This window comes from Callospermophilus lateralis, chromosome 10 (assembly GCF_048772815.1).
Source record: "Callospermophilus lateralis isolate mCalLat2 chromosome 10, mCalLat2.hap1, whole genome shotgun sequence".
In the NCBI taxonomy this organism is placed as follows: Eukaryota; Metazoa; Chordata; class Mammalia; order Rodentia; family Sciuridae; genus Callospermophilus; species Callospermophilus lateralis.
This window is the reverse complement of record NC_135314.1, coordinates 69,222,259-69,235,884: the sequence shown is the minus strand read 5'-3', so window position 1 is coordinate 69,235,884 and position 13,626 is coordinate 69,222,259. Positions and strand designations below refer to the sequence as shown.

Below are 13,626 nucleotides of genomic sequence, written 5' to 3'. Positions count from 1 at the left end.
AGGTAGGCAAGATTTCTGAGCAGGAAAGCCTTCCAAAATCTGGTCTACTCTGAGCCATTCCCTGACTGTTTCTCCTATGCAAACTCCCTCTCACAATCCTCCGTGCTGGCTTCAGCAACCCGATACCTTTATAATATGAACATCCCAGGAAAACACGTAACACTTGTAATACATATTAGTTTTCAGAGAACTTCTAACACATAGGCTTCATTAGATCCTGGAGAACACATGAAAGTAAGTCTCTACCTATTTTCATTCCCATTTTAGAGATGAAGCAACTTGGACTCAATGAAGCAACTTCTCAAGATCATATAGTAAATAGTAAGATGCTGATTCCCAATCCTGAGTGATGTCAAAATACTTCATGAAGCTAAACACCCCATTCCCAGTGGGGTAAAGAGACATAACAGTAAAGGCTAGAAGAATAGAATGAAACTAGTTGATCCAATGAACTGTTCTGATCCCATCCCAAAGTATGGTCAACCCCAAGATCAGCAATATGTTGGGTGATGCAAAATAAAGCTTTAAAAATGTAAAGCCAAAAAACCCCCTCTCTTGTGGATGAAGAAATAAGCTAGCATAGCAAGTAATAGCAAAAAAACTGTATACTCCAGCTAACTTCATGGCCTCACACAACCCAGTTTGGCAAAGAGGGCAGAATCGTGCTATGAACAAAACACAAATTCAATTAAGTTAGATCCCTGTTCCCCCACATCTTGGCCAAATATTATTCTAAGTAAGGCTCAGTACTGAGAACCTTTAGGAAAGGAATCACCCATGATAACCTCACTTTTAATATCTAGATTCTCATCCTCTGTAGAGGAAGCACAGCTTCCTGTGTTGTTTTTGTCAACCTCTGGTCAAAGTGAAAAGTTACAAAACAAAAGTAATAACTGAAACTAATAATTGTAAAGAGACTAAAAAACCAATCAAATGAAACAAAGTACTTCTGATGACAGTAAACAGAAATGCAGAGTAGATGTCTCAGGACTGATTAACCAAATAGAACAGTCCTCAGACCAAAAGTTTGAGAGCCACACAACAAACAAATGAATGATCAGTTGATGAGTTTTAAAACTGTGGAAAATTTTAAAGCAGAGCAAATAAGATAGAAACTATGGTCTTAAGCTGGTAAACATTATACTAACATTCATTATTAATGGCTTGCTTTCTGGTTCAAAGGAGTTCCTAGTCCCAGGGTGCTCCATTTCTAATAGGATCACAGTTGTAGCAGGACAAAGAGGAAGCTATTATAGAGGTCTTACTGTCTTAGTCTGTTTACGGTTGCTTTAAGAGAGTGCCTCAGATTGGGTGATTTATAAGGAACAGAGCTTTATTTTGGTTCATACTTCTGAGAATGAGAAGTCCAAGAGCATGGTATAGGCATCTACTCTGCTTTTGGTATTGCACTATGACATGGTGGAAGGGTGGAATGTGTATTAGAGAGCAAAAGAACAAGGGAGGGACTTCTTTTGTCATATCTCATTTTCTCAAGAAAGGCCTTAATCCCTCTCAATGACCTAATCAATCACGTCTTAGAGGCCCTGCGATCCCCAACAGTCACAACGGCAATCCAGTTTTGGCATGAGTTTCAAAGGGGACAAACCATATTCAAACTATATTACTTACCAACACGATATTTGAGTTCTATAACTGTTTCACCTTCTCTGGTTAGTTCTGTTACTTCACATGTGTAGTTTCCTACTTTTGCATCACGCTTATCCATCTTCAAAGAAGCATCTCCTTTAAGTAATTCTGAGACTGCGATTTTTGCACTTGAAAAGTTACTGTCCATAGTAGCGTTGTCTTGGCCTCCATCATAGATGAAAATGTATTTTCCTTTAAATTTCCACTTCACATACATTTCGTTAGTGTTTTGTGCCCCCACATTAATAACAAAACATGGGATGACAACAGTTTCATTGCAAAAGGTGAATTCTACTGATTTGGTTTTATTAAATAGTAGCTGGGCTGAACCTGGAAAAGAAAAAGATTTCATTAATTATACAGTTCTATACTATAAATCTTAGATATGTTACAAATCCTTAAAATAAGCTGCAAAGCTTCCAGGGTTCATTTAAGCAAGTAGTGCAGCAATAGGGAAGAACAGTAAAGTGAAAAACAGATTATTTCAGTATTAACTTGCACAGCTGGTAGATGACACTGTAACTTTTCTTTATCCAGACTCAACAATACAAAGTCTACATTACCATGCATCTTGGGAATAAATTCAGCAACTGTGTTGGAACATGCAGGTATAGTCATCTGGCTTTAAAAGCTTTGAAGTAATCATTTCTGCCTATTGATATATGTAGAAAAGTATTGTCCTTACCATGGGAAAATTTTGAAGAGAAAAATCAACCCAAATACTATATTCACTCTCAACTGCTATACACTTCTTCTACATATAACTTGCTAAACTGATATAAAATTTATCTCTACCTTTATGCTACATTCCTAAAAGAAAAAGGAGAGGGGCAGTTCTACTGTACTTTAATATACAAAGGAAATTGGATACATCAAATCACATCTTTCCACAAAAATGGAAAGTCTTAGAATACTAACGAGAAAAAAATTCTCTGTGGCAATTTTCCCATTGCAAATCTAGACAGCAATAGACATTTTGTATGCAAGCCTTACAAAGGATTAGATACAATTGAACGGCATTTCCCCACTTCTATATTTCACTGAATCTACAGAACAACAATTTCCAAATGTATATTATAGGTATTTCTTCCTTTTAGAAACCATAAACCACTCTAAAAGCCAAGAAACAAGTTGAAACCAAGAGCGAATATTGTTAATGATCAGGGTGTATTCCATCAACTCTTCCTAATGGCACAAATTGCCAGTAGCTGCAGTATACAACTAAAATGTATAACAATGTGGAGAAACTAGTTATCTTCCATGTTCTTCAGCCTCTTATCAACTCTTTTATCTAAGTGGTAAATTTTTTTTCCTCAGCAAAACACTAACGAATATAAATGAAGTGTAAATAGTTTGTCCTTAAGATGTCTTTCATCTCTATAAACTAGAATCAAAATTCATTGGCTTAGGTTGTTATTATTCTAAGAACATAGTTATTATCCAATGAAAAAATTGAACATAAGGATGCAGAATTGAATATGACCTGGTTGGTGTTCATAAACTGAGCATAAACCCTATGTCTGTCATTTTTTTTTTGGTATGTAATCTTAAGTAACTCATTTTTCTATGCCTTGGTTCACTCTATAAGTAAGAGGATAAAAAGATCTGGCATGTTGGTAGATGCCTATAATCTCAGAGACTAGGGAGGCTGAGGGAGAAGGACTGCAAGATGGAGGACAACCTCAGCAACTTAGTGAATCCCTAGCAACTTAGCAAGACCCTGTGTCAAAAAAGGGCTGGGGATGTTGTTCAGTGTTAAAGTACCCCTAGGTTCAATCCTAATCACAGAAAAAAAAAGATTAAAAAAAAAAAAAAAAAGAACATTGTGGACTGGGGATGTAGAGGATGTAACTCAGTGACAGAGCACTTGTGAAACATGCTATAGGCTCTGGGTTCAATCTCTAGCATGCAAAACAAAACAAAACAAAACAAAAACTTCACAACAACTTCATAAAACTGTGGTGAACATCAAAGGAAAAAATATATAGGCTAATGCTCTCTAAACAATACTGTGCTGTAAAAATAAAGGGCAACACTATAAAAACTAGATAGTGTGGCATTTTAATGTAATGATCTGGACCCTCTCTGACTGGTCCAAACTGTTGTACTTTGGGGAACTTGCCCTCTGAAGCAGACCTGTGGGTGTCCACAGCTCACTTCTTTCTAGTTCTGTTTCTAGCCACCCAGATATTAGGAAGCTCCAGGCAAAATCTGGATTTCAAATTGCATTCTTCAAAAACCTCAGAGTTGTGAATTATTTCCCCTGAGAGAGAAGGAAGGAGGGGAAGAATCCACAGTGTACAAAGGGGTGATGATGTTGGAATTACAAAAGATGGCAAGTGTCAAAAAATATGTGAAAGAATCTGAAATGGACAGAAAGATTACTGGGTGTCCTTTCGGTGGAGTGCTGAGCACTGTCCATCAGACCCTTTGGAATTGTCTGACTCTATAAGGACCAGTGTCTTTCACTGACTTTGGGCTCTTTTACAATTCCAGAAGTTGTTGAAAATGGATTGTAATGCACATTACTAGTGTCCTAAGAGATACAAATAAATTTTGTTTTGCAACTGATTTCCACCTGGTGGAAAAGAACATTCCAAAAATTATGTTTTACTGATAAGGATACTGACGAAGTTTGCATCTATTAGCAACTTTATTTCAGCGTTCCTTCCTGCTTATAAATCTTTTCACTCTTCCAACTCTCTTTCAAATGTGTTTTGCATTCTTACTAGTTTGCTTTTTAATTAATGAGTGAAATAAAAAAAATTGACATGTCCACTGTACACTTTTGAATCACTTAAAGGATTTAAAAATAATATTTTAAATAATTTAGAAATATTAAAATTTAATAATTTTAAAAATCATTCTTTAGTAGAAGAAATGAAAGTGAAGAGTTCTGTTAACCTATCGAACTTCTTGAGAAAACTCTAGGTGAGAAGTGGTTGTTAAACACAACATAATTGCACAACTATGTTTAGAAAATAACTCTGGTGAAGAACACAGAAAGCACTGATTGCACTGCATTACTTCTTTCACAGCTAAAGTAACTTAAGTAGAAAAAAATGCTGTCAGTAAAATTTAAAATAAAATTGACCAGAATAAACCAAACCATGCTTTGAGTAACCTTTTACATCAATAAGTAATAAATGAGAGTAGTGTAAAAATGTCACTCCAGACCTTAATTATAACTTCATCCTTTAGAAACACATATCAAGAACTACTAAGTAGGAAAAATGATCTAATCTGGGGTTTTTCTCCTTTGCTTGTTGCCTTCTGATGAAACAGCAAAGTGAAGAAAAGATAGAAAATACAGGGGGCAAATAAAGGAAAATAATTATCATGAGTAAGGAAATTCTGAATAAACAAGATGTGCTTACAGAAATCTGAAAGCAGACAAATTGCACCAAAAGTGATGCAGAGTACAAGAAAATTAGCAAATCAAGAGGAAAAATTGCTTTATATCAAATGCCAAAAGCACTGGACCTTACGACTTCCACCAACACACTCCACCAACACAAACCATCTCAGATCACAGTCCTGAAAGCAGGTTAAAAGCTGCAGTGAAGCTCTAATCCATGGTAGTCAGAGCAGAGTTCAGCTCAAAAATTTTTAAAATGCAAGAAGCTTCTATTGAGAATTACCTGATATGATCACTGTGACAGGAGAAGGGATGATATAGTGATGACAATAATACAGAAATTATATCAGTTAGAAGCTTACAGTTCTCATATGGGGCATGGTAAGTACTTCTTACCATGAAAGGTCATACTGTTGTCCTTTCTGCATGGATAGAGTGCTGTGGATGGAAAGAGGGGACTCTGGATCACAGACTTTTCAGAAAATTTGTGTTGCAAAAATATTTTTAAAAAGAAAAGGAAGAAAGGGAGGGAGGGAAGAAAAGGGAAAGGAAATTAGTGTTGCCTTTAGGGAATAGCAAAAGATAATCTTAGACCCCACCTGTCTAGGCCCTTAATCTTTTACCTATTCTTGTATTCCATGTACATTTTTTCTCCTTCTTAACAACTTTTAAACCCTTCTCCTTTTCTCTCTCATCCTACACACTCTGAAGGAACCCTCTTTCCCTGCTTAATTCAAATTAAATCCTTTAGAGAAGCCAGAATCTACCACCAGTACCCCTCTATAAACTTACCTGCAATCCCAACTATCCATACCTCTTCTCCAACTTCCTACTTTTCAGACAATATGAATTAATTTCATGTGAGAGCTGGCTTCCACTTCTGCCTCCAACCCATCTATCTCAAGGACTTTCACAAAGTAATTATCAGCCTCCCTATCCCCCTCCTCCATTTACAAGATGTACATGTTTTTAAAAATGCTTGAATAACCACCAATTTTTAAAAATCCCACATGCTTGTCTTTCCTAGTATCCTAAAATTATAATCTGTGCACATTTCTTCACTTCCAGCAACTCCTTAAGTCTGTCACCTGCCTCCACACCTACTGCACCCTACTGCTTCACTACTCAAGCTCTTGCCAAAATCACCAGGGATCCCAGGTAAAAGTCAAATGTGCACAGTTCCCTTTCTGTCTTGACTTCATGGTTCTTGAGCCAGAGGGCAGCTCCTTGTCTTGTCCTCTATGGTATCTCTTCTTTGGGCCTTTTCCTCCTGCTTATCCACCCCATCCTACCTTTCTCTCTAGAAATATATTCCTTGGCTCCCACAAATGTCAGTGTTCCAAGGGACAGTGCCCCCTCACCAAGTATTACCCCTCACTCTCAGGCTTTATCTACCTGAACACTTTTACTTCTGAGTAAAGTCCCGTCTTTCATCTAAACTGCAGACCTTGGACAATCAACTGTTTGTTGTGCATTTCCACTTGGACATACTACAGTAACTTCAAAGTCAACATGTCCACTAAACTACTGAGCTCCTCTCTCCTCTCCTCTCCAATCCTCACCTCTCTAAAGTATTTTCTTCCAGTCAACCAGACTTGGACTTAGGAATCATGCTAGATTCCTCCCTTTCCTTAGTCATGGAGAATTCTAGATAGGTTCAACCTATTTAATAGTTCCTAAATGCAATGTCTGTTGAATGAATGAATTAGACACTTGTCTCTTCTTCCTTTTATGCCATACCCTCCTAACTACTTCCTAATTCCATCTTCAAACATTTCTCTATCCAAGTCCCAATGTGTTTCCCACAGCTCCCAAAATAACTCTTCTAAAGGCAAATGCACACTCCGTTGTCTAATATACTTTAACAACACCCTTCCCCCTCTCAGGATAAGTCCTAACTGCATTATCATGGAATACAGACAAGATCCTTTCCAGCCTAACCTGTATTCCCTCAATTCCCAACTATGCTCTATTGTCAGGATCTTCTTGCAAACCCATGAATATGCAGATGCACTCTCATCTCCAGGCCTGAGTATGAGCTGCTTTCCAGACTACAGAGGTGCATGTCCTCCCCTGAGTGCAGAGTATGTAGTAGAGACCACATACTTGGGAGCGGGAGCGGGAGCCTGGTTCAAGATGCAGCTCAAATATTTTATGACTGTAGAATCTTAGGCAAATTTCTTAACCTGTGTACCTCTGTGTCCTCATCTGTAAAATGTGAATAGTGATGCCATCTACTTAAATCAGAGATTTTTCAGATTTAATGAGACAATGAACATGAAGTTCTCACTATAGTGCCTTTCACATGCACAGCAAATGCTCAAAAGTGGCAGCTGTAGTTTGCTTTTGTCCTTCCTGCCAAAGCACCATTGAGATGTTCACTCCTGTCCCCTTTCCCTACCACTACTCAACTGTTTTTGTCCCCTTCTGACTGCTCCCACTGTCCCTGTTCAAGTGCTTCACTGTACTTACCATCAAATATTACTGCTGTGCTATTTAACTAATTTCTTCACTAGTCTCAGAAGGTAGGACAATGTCTTCATGTGGCATCCTAAGAATCTTACCCAGGATACAGACAGTAGGATTCAGTGCATTCTTTATGAATGCACAAAGTATGAAGTATAAATTTCAAGAAAAGACATACAAAAGTCTTCTGGGAAAGGGTTTACTCATCCACATTTCAAGAGAAAACCCCCATGCTTCTCACTCCTATTGAATCGTGAAGATATATATTTTAAGGAAGAAATCTCAAGTCAGTTGCAGGCTTAGATATAAACGTTCCTAAAAAAAATACAAGAATGTGCCTAAGAATGATCTTAGAGGGTGATGTTAAAATTGCATCTTGAAGGATGAGTAGGAACGTGGGAAGGAAAGGGCTTTCTTGGGAGCAGAAATTACATGTACTCAGAGGAATGAAGATCTCATCATTCAGGTGAGATCTTGGAAAGTTAGTCAACAAAATTTGTAAAGGCATCCTTGAATGCCATGCTGAGAAGTTTGGACTTGCTAATATTAGCAATAGGGAACCACACAGATTTATTTTCATTAAAACAACAACAACAACAGTGCTGCCAGCAGTATGAAAGATGGAGTAAGGGCAGGAAGGGAGAGGAAAGAGGAAGATCCATTAGGAGCCTTCTGCAATAGTCCAGGTAAGTGAAACTGGAGAGAAGGCTTAAAATGACAAGAAAAATGAAAAAGCAAACAGAAGTCAGCTGTGGGAGGTAAAGAAGATGAAAAGGGAAAAATTAAAAATGGTTAACTAAAACAGTACGTGAAACTACTATTCACTTATGGATTAGCTATAGAGAAAAAAGTTTGAAGATCGGGGAGAATATTCTTTCAATATTTGAAAGAATTTCAATATTGGGCATTAAAGTGCCTATGGTAGAATGAAGTAGAGATGCCTGGTATGTTCCCAGGCATATGAATTTGAATTTAAGAAGAAAGGTCAGAGCCATAAAGATTTGGGAATAACCAAGGACATAGCTGGTAATTGAAGTCATCAGCATAAAGACGACTGACTGACTAGAGTCCTTCTGATGCAAAAGAGAAAGTGACAGAGAATAAAATCTTGGGTCACACCAATATTTATGCAGCAAATTGTGAAAGGGAAACAAAACAAGAAAGTGAGAAAATAGAAGTAAAAAGAATACCTTTGCAAATACCAAAGAAGGGTCTCTATTAGCTCCTTGACTGACAGCAATGTCAATGGACTGGTGGATTCAGATGCAGATTGATTTGGGAAGAGAAAGTGAGCAGAAAAAGCGACAGTGATTCTCTTTCAATAATTTGGTACAATGATAAGGCACAGAGAATAAGGCAACAATTGACAGTGTGGAAAGAGGGCAAGAATTTTTTTGTGTCTTCTTGGATTTTCTGTTTTCCTTTTTAAATATGGGATAAAACTTGATCATGGTTGCAAGCTAAGGGTAAGCTGTCACTGGAGAGGACAAGATCTGGGATACAAGACCGAAGAATCAAGCTCATTGAGCAGGTTTCCAATATGGTGGAAATCAAAGAGTGGTAGACAGGCTGTCCTTCTCTTGGAAAGGTGAATAGGTATTCTTCTGAAACTAGGTAAAGGAGGAACATGAGATGAAGGTTGTCTAAGATATTATGGATCAGTTTAGTAAATGGTGGGTGGGTAGATGCGGGAGTCCGAACCACTCACCACTATTTTCTGCAGTTGAGTAGGAAGTTAATTATCTGCTGGGAATGAATGTTCAGGAATGGGGTGAGAAGTCCCAGCTGTTGCTAAATTAAATGAAGCAAAGACCTTGAGTAAAGATATCTGCCATAAATGAATCCTATAAAATTTGCCCTCAGAACTAGCCCCTGGCATGAAGAACTGGAATCTCACACTGAATCAGGATAAGTACAGGAGGGATCTAGTCAGATCTCTCCTCAGTAGAAATTTAAAATAAGTCTGGGGTATAGTGAGGTGTCCAGTTTTTTAGCTCTGACTCAAAGCGATCCCCCTCCCCCATACTGAATTTAAAAACGTCCTTTAAAGAGTAGAGTGGTAAACCCAGAATTAAAGGAACCAGAGCAATTTATAGTCAGTAGCATCCAGAATTATGTCCTTATGAAGAACTTCAAGTACATTAAGTTACCAATGAGGGATTAAATATATATATATATATATATATATATATATATATATATATATATACACACATACACACACACACACACACATACATATATATATCTGCTCTCTATAAATTACATTGTAAGTTATTAAGAAGAGTACAGTCTGAAATTCATGAATATGCCCAAGAGGGCCTTGCAAAGTGCTTAGAGTATAACGTGTGTTTATACTTGCTTAAAATGAAGCACTTTTGCCAGACCATGCACTTGCCAAACCCCTTGCTTTGCCTTTTAACCTGTGTGACATGTATTTTAAAATGCATATTAATTATCCTGTTCTACATCTGAAACCTTGGGTTGACCAGATTCCGAATCTTATGCAACAGTTCCATGGATTAGGAGTAAACTATTCAGAGGAGGGAGAAGCTTCTAATTCCTGTTTGGACTCCACATAATCACAAAGAAGGAAAATCCAGGTTCTATAGTCTTAGTCTAGGATATTAGAATCAGATTTCCTGGGTGCTCTGTATTTTTTCCTCTCATACTACCATGAGTTTAGCAAAACTGAACCTATGCTATTCTTTTTCTTTTACCATAGAATAAACATCTATGCTAGTATATAAAGCAAAAGTAATTTTATGATAACCCAACTGTGCATTATATTAGGCTAAAACATAAAATATATAGAAATTTTTTATCATGTATAAAAAGCTATGACAGTCAAAACTTAAGAGAAAAAGACAGATAAAATGGTTGCCTGAAAATTATGTCACAAAAAGAATATTACTATATTAAAAACAATATCTGTACTAGCTATAGCTGAATGCACATTAAGGTATCCAAACTTAGTTTTGATAAAATAAAGCATTATTTTGGATTTAGAATAGATATCAATGGGGGAGCAGGTAGGACACCTACTTTTCATCTTTCAAACCTGGCCTTTCAAATCTCCATTAACACCTCAGTGGCAAGGACGAGACATCTGCCAAAACACATGTGACAGCATGAACAAGTGTTCTAACGCTAGGCATCTAGTGAAATGCTTTAACACACTGCCTCTAGACTGCTGGGACGGCCCCATAAATAAGGATGTTTGCTTCCTTAAAACAGCAACCATGTTTAAAAATGATATGTTCTTCAGGAAAAAAAGAAAGTATTTTAACTTAAACAAGCCAAATGACTACTAGACTTGGACAAAAAAATGGATTTAAAAAATGTACTCATGTGTACCCTTTATGTATTTTATATATATATATATATATATATATATATATATATATATATATGCTTTGAACAAAGAAAAATCGTTCAGCCACTAAAAAAACAGTTCATATACATCACTGCCATTATTTAGTTAAGGTTGTATTCACTAGTTAGTGAATATCACTGAAGCTCTTGATACACTTTTAAACAAAGTATAATTGGACATATGGGGAAAACATACTAATTCATTCTCTATCTTATAAACCATTTCAGTGAGTTGCATTCTGCCTTTAATTGGCTGAAATAGGTATCTAAGAAAACTTCCTTTACCACAAAGGTCACTAAAACGGTAGAGGTTACCAAGAAGTAGCCTCTGATTACAAGTGCTTTATAAATGAAACTGAAAGCAAAAATCAAGCTTCAGTACAAATGAATGTATAAAGCTATGTTTTTTCTTTACTCTAGATTCTAAATTCAGTCTTCCAAATCCCTTGAATTATAACTACTTGTGTTTTGAGAGTGTTAACACAATATACATTCTCTTGAAGCTACTTAAGAAACACACAAAAATCCTTTCTATCTTATGACAAACACTATTACTTCCTGGTTTATATTCAGCACTTAAATTCAAATGCATAATGCCTGTACTTGTTTTTCTTTTCCAGGTTAATATTAACAAGTACAATAAAATACTACAAATTCTGAATTCTTCAGGGATTTGATTGCATTAAAATTGTATGAAAACGAATGTTAATTAAATGGGATCTTAACTATAACTAAGGAAGGCCTATTCCCCAAAGTACAATTGCAACAGTCCTTTTTCATTTACTTGAAAATAGGACCCCTGCTTTAAAAATAATACATGGTTTACACTTTTTACTCTTAAATAAGCTTTGATAACAATGGTATGAATTAGTGATATTTTATTATGAATTTATATCTGGTTCAATATGAAGGCTCTCTGATTACACAACAGGTATTTGAAAGCAGCATCATTTTAGCTCTAATGATAATAATGACAACAAGCATACTAAAGATGATGACAGGAAACACCTAACACCAACCGTTTAGATAATAGAGATCTTGATTATTAATACCTGCAATATCTAGGATGCTTGGGAGGGAATTAAGGGCATCTTTCAAATAACTACAAGACGCAAGCCTTTTTGAATGACACACTGAGACTAATAAACAGTTTTAAATCAAACTAATTTAACATTTTAGGATAAATGTAACAATTGCTGTTAGTCCTACTCAAACTCAATTCTGAATCTTACAAAAGTTCACAAAGGGTACAAATATGAAGTATGACAGGCATGGTAGATCATCAAAATTCCTATTCCTTCCTCGGTTTTCACAGAGGAAGCACACATTTCTAAAAAGAGAATTAAGTGCAAAAACTGTGTGTGTGTGTGTGTGTGTGTGTGCGCGCGCGCGCGCGCGGGGGGGGGGGGGCACTCCTTTGACGTCAAAAGACACCAAATCCCACTCTGCTGCACATGTGTTTTGACTCGAGGTTACTGTATTCATATTTCAGACGAAATCTGGTTAACTTTTTAAACGGTTCCCCCAGTAAAGTGGAAAAACTTCAACCCACAATTCGGAATGTATTAAAGTGTGGGGGTTACGAGAACAGAGTTTCAAGGAAGCTTTTTTTTTTTTTTTTTTGGGATTAAAAACAACAACAAAAAAGCGGTCACAAGATTCTTCTGATAAATGCTGGGTCGGGAATAAAACTTGACTGCGTCCTTTTCATCTCCATTCGCTCCGATGCTAATGCAGTAGGGCAAAACCCCTTCTGGTCGACTTCACCAAAATGCGCACTTCCATCACAAGAGGCCTGGGCCCTCCCACTCTCCCTCCTTAAACCCCAAACGCAAGTAGGAAGGGAGAGGGTGCGAAAGAAGAGGGTCCTTGGCAGCTGCCACCCCTCGCCTCTGATCGCGCCCTTTCTTTATAGTTCGCGATTGCACGAGTTGTGCGTTTTCCAGTCTTCCTCGGTATGTGCATTTGGAGGTGCAAACGGGGTGAAGGAGATGAGCCCGCTGTCACCCGGGGGAAGAGAAAGAAAGGAGGAAAGGAAGGGGGCGCCCGATTACCCGCAGGGCCCTCCCACGTCCGCACTCCGGGCGCACAGGGCCCGAGCATCCCGCGCCCAGGCCACCCTCTCCCCGGAGCCTCCTGCGCTGCGGGGGCGCAGCCCACACGCCTGCGGGGGACGCCGTAGGGGCGCAGAGACAAGCTCAGGGATGAGAGCCAGGAACCACTTACCGCTGCAAAACGAACCCAGCAACAGCGCTGCCACCAAGGGCCACATCTCCGCGCCGCCGGGGGGTCGCCGCCGCCGCAGGTGTCTGGAACAGCCGCCGCCTCCGCGGCCGTTTCAGGCAGGACCAGCAGCCTCCACAGCAGTCACAGACAGGACCCGCCGCCCAAGCTTCCTGGCCGCGCGCACGCTCGCTCCCGCCGCCCCACGCCCGCTCCCCGCCCGCACGAGCCGCGCACGCGCACTCGACCCCACCCCGCCACCGCGGCTGTAGACGCGGCGCCCTCCCTACTCTCTGGCTCCTGTCGGGTTCCAGCGCGCTCTGCTGAGGGCCCGCGCTCGTTCCTGGGTGGTGGCGCGCGCCTAGCTTCCCGGTCACGTCCCACCGCCCCCGTTCTTTCTAGGGTCGGTGTCCTGGTCCGCCACAGAAGGTTGTGCGTTTGTTTCTAGGCTCACCGGAGACTTCACAGCACCTTCGGTCTCCGCTGCTCTCTTCCCGCCTCTAGCACAGTCCAGGGCCCCACAGTTTTCGCTCCACGTTTCCTTGCCTGGCTTTCAC

At 38.9% G+C, this 13,626-nt stretch overlaps 1 protein-coding gene across 4 annotated transcripts in view; it reads right to left on the bottom strand.

Moving 5' to 3' along the window:
• The window catches only part of Cd47 (CD47 molecule), a 45,268-nt gene extending 31,992 nt beyond the window's left edge, over positions 1–13,276 (bottom strand). For 3 of the 4 annotated variants that reach the window (XM_076869045.1, XM_076869046.1, XM_076869048.1), the window contains exons 1-2: positions 13,073–13,276; positions 1,630–1,977 (exon numbers count right to left, since the gene is read on the bottom strand). In XM_076869045.1, the coding sequence (XP_076725160.1) occupies positions 1,630–1,977; positions 13,073–13,118 (394 nt within the window). In that variant the 5' untranslated portion in view covers positions 13,119–13,276. The remainder of the gene's footprint in view (positions 1–1,629; positions 1,978–13,072) is intronic. The other variant, XM_076869047.1, reaches the window with a different exon arrangement.
• Between the last annotated feature and the right edge of the window lie 350 nt (positions 13,277–13,626).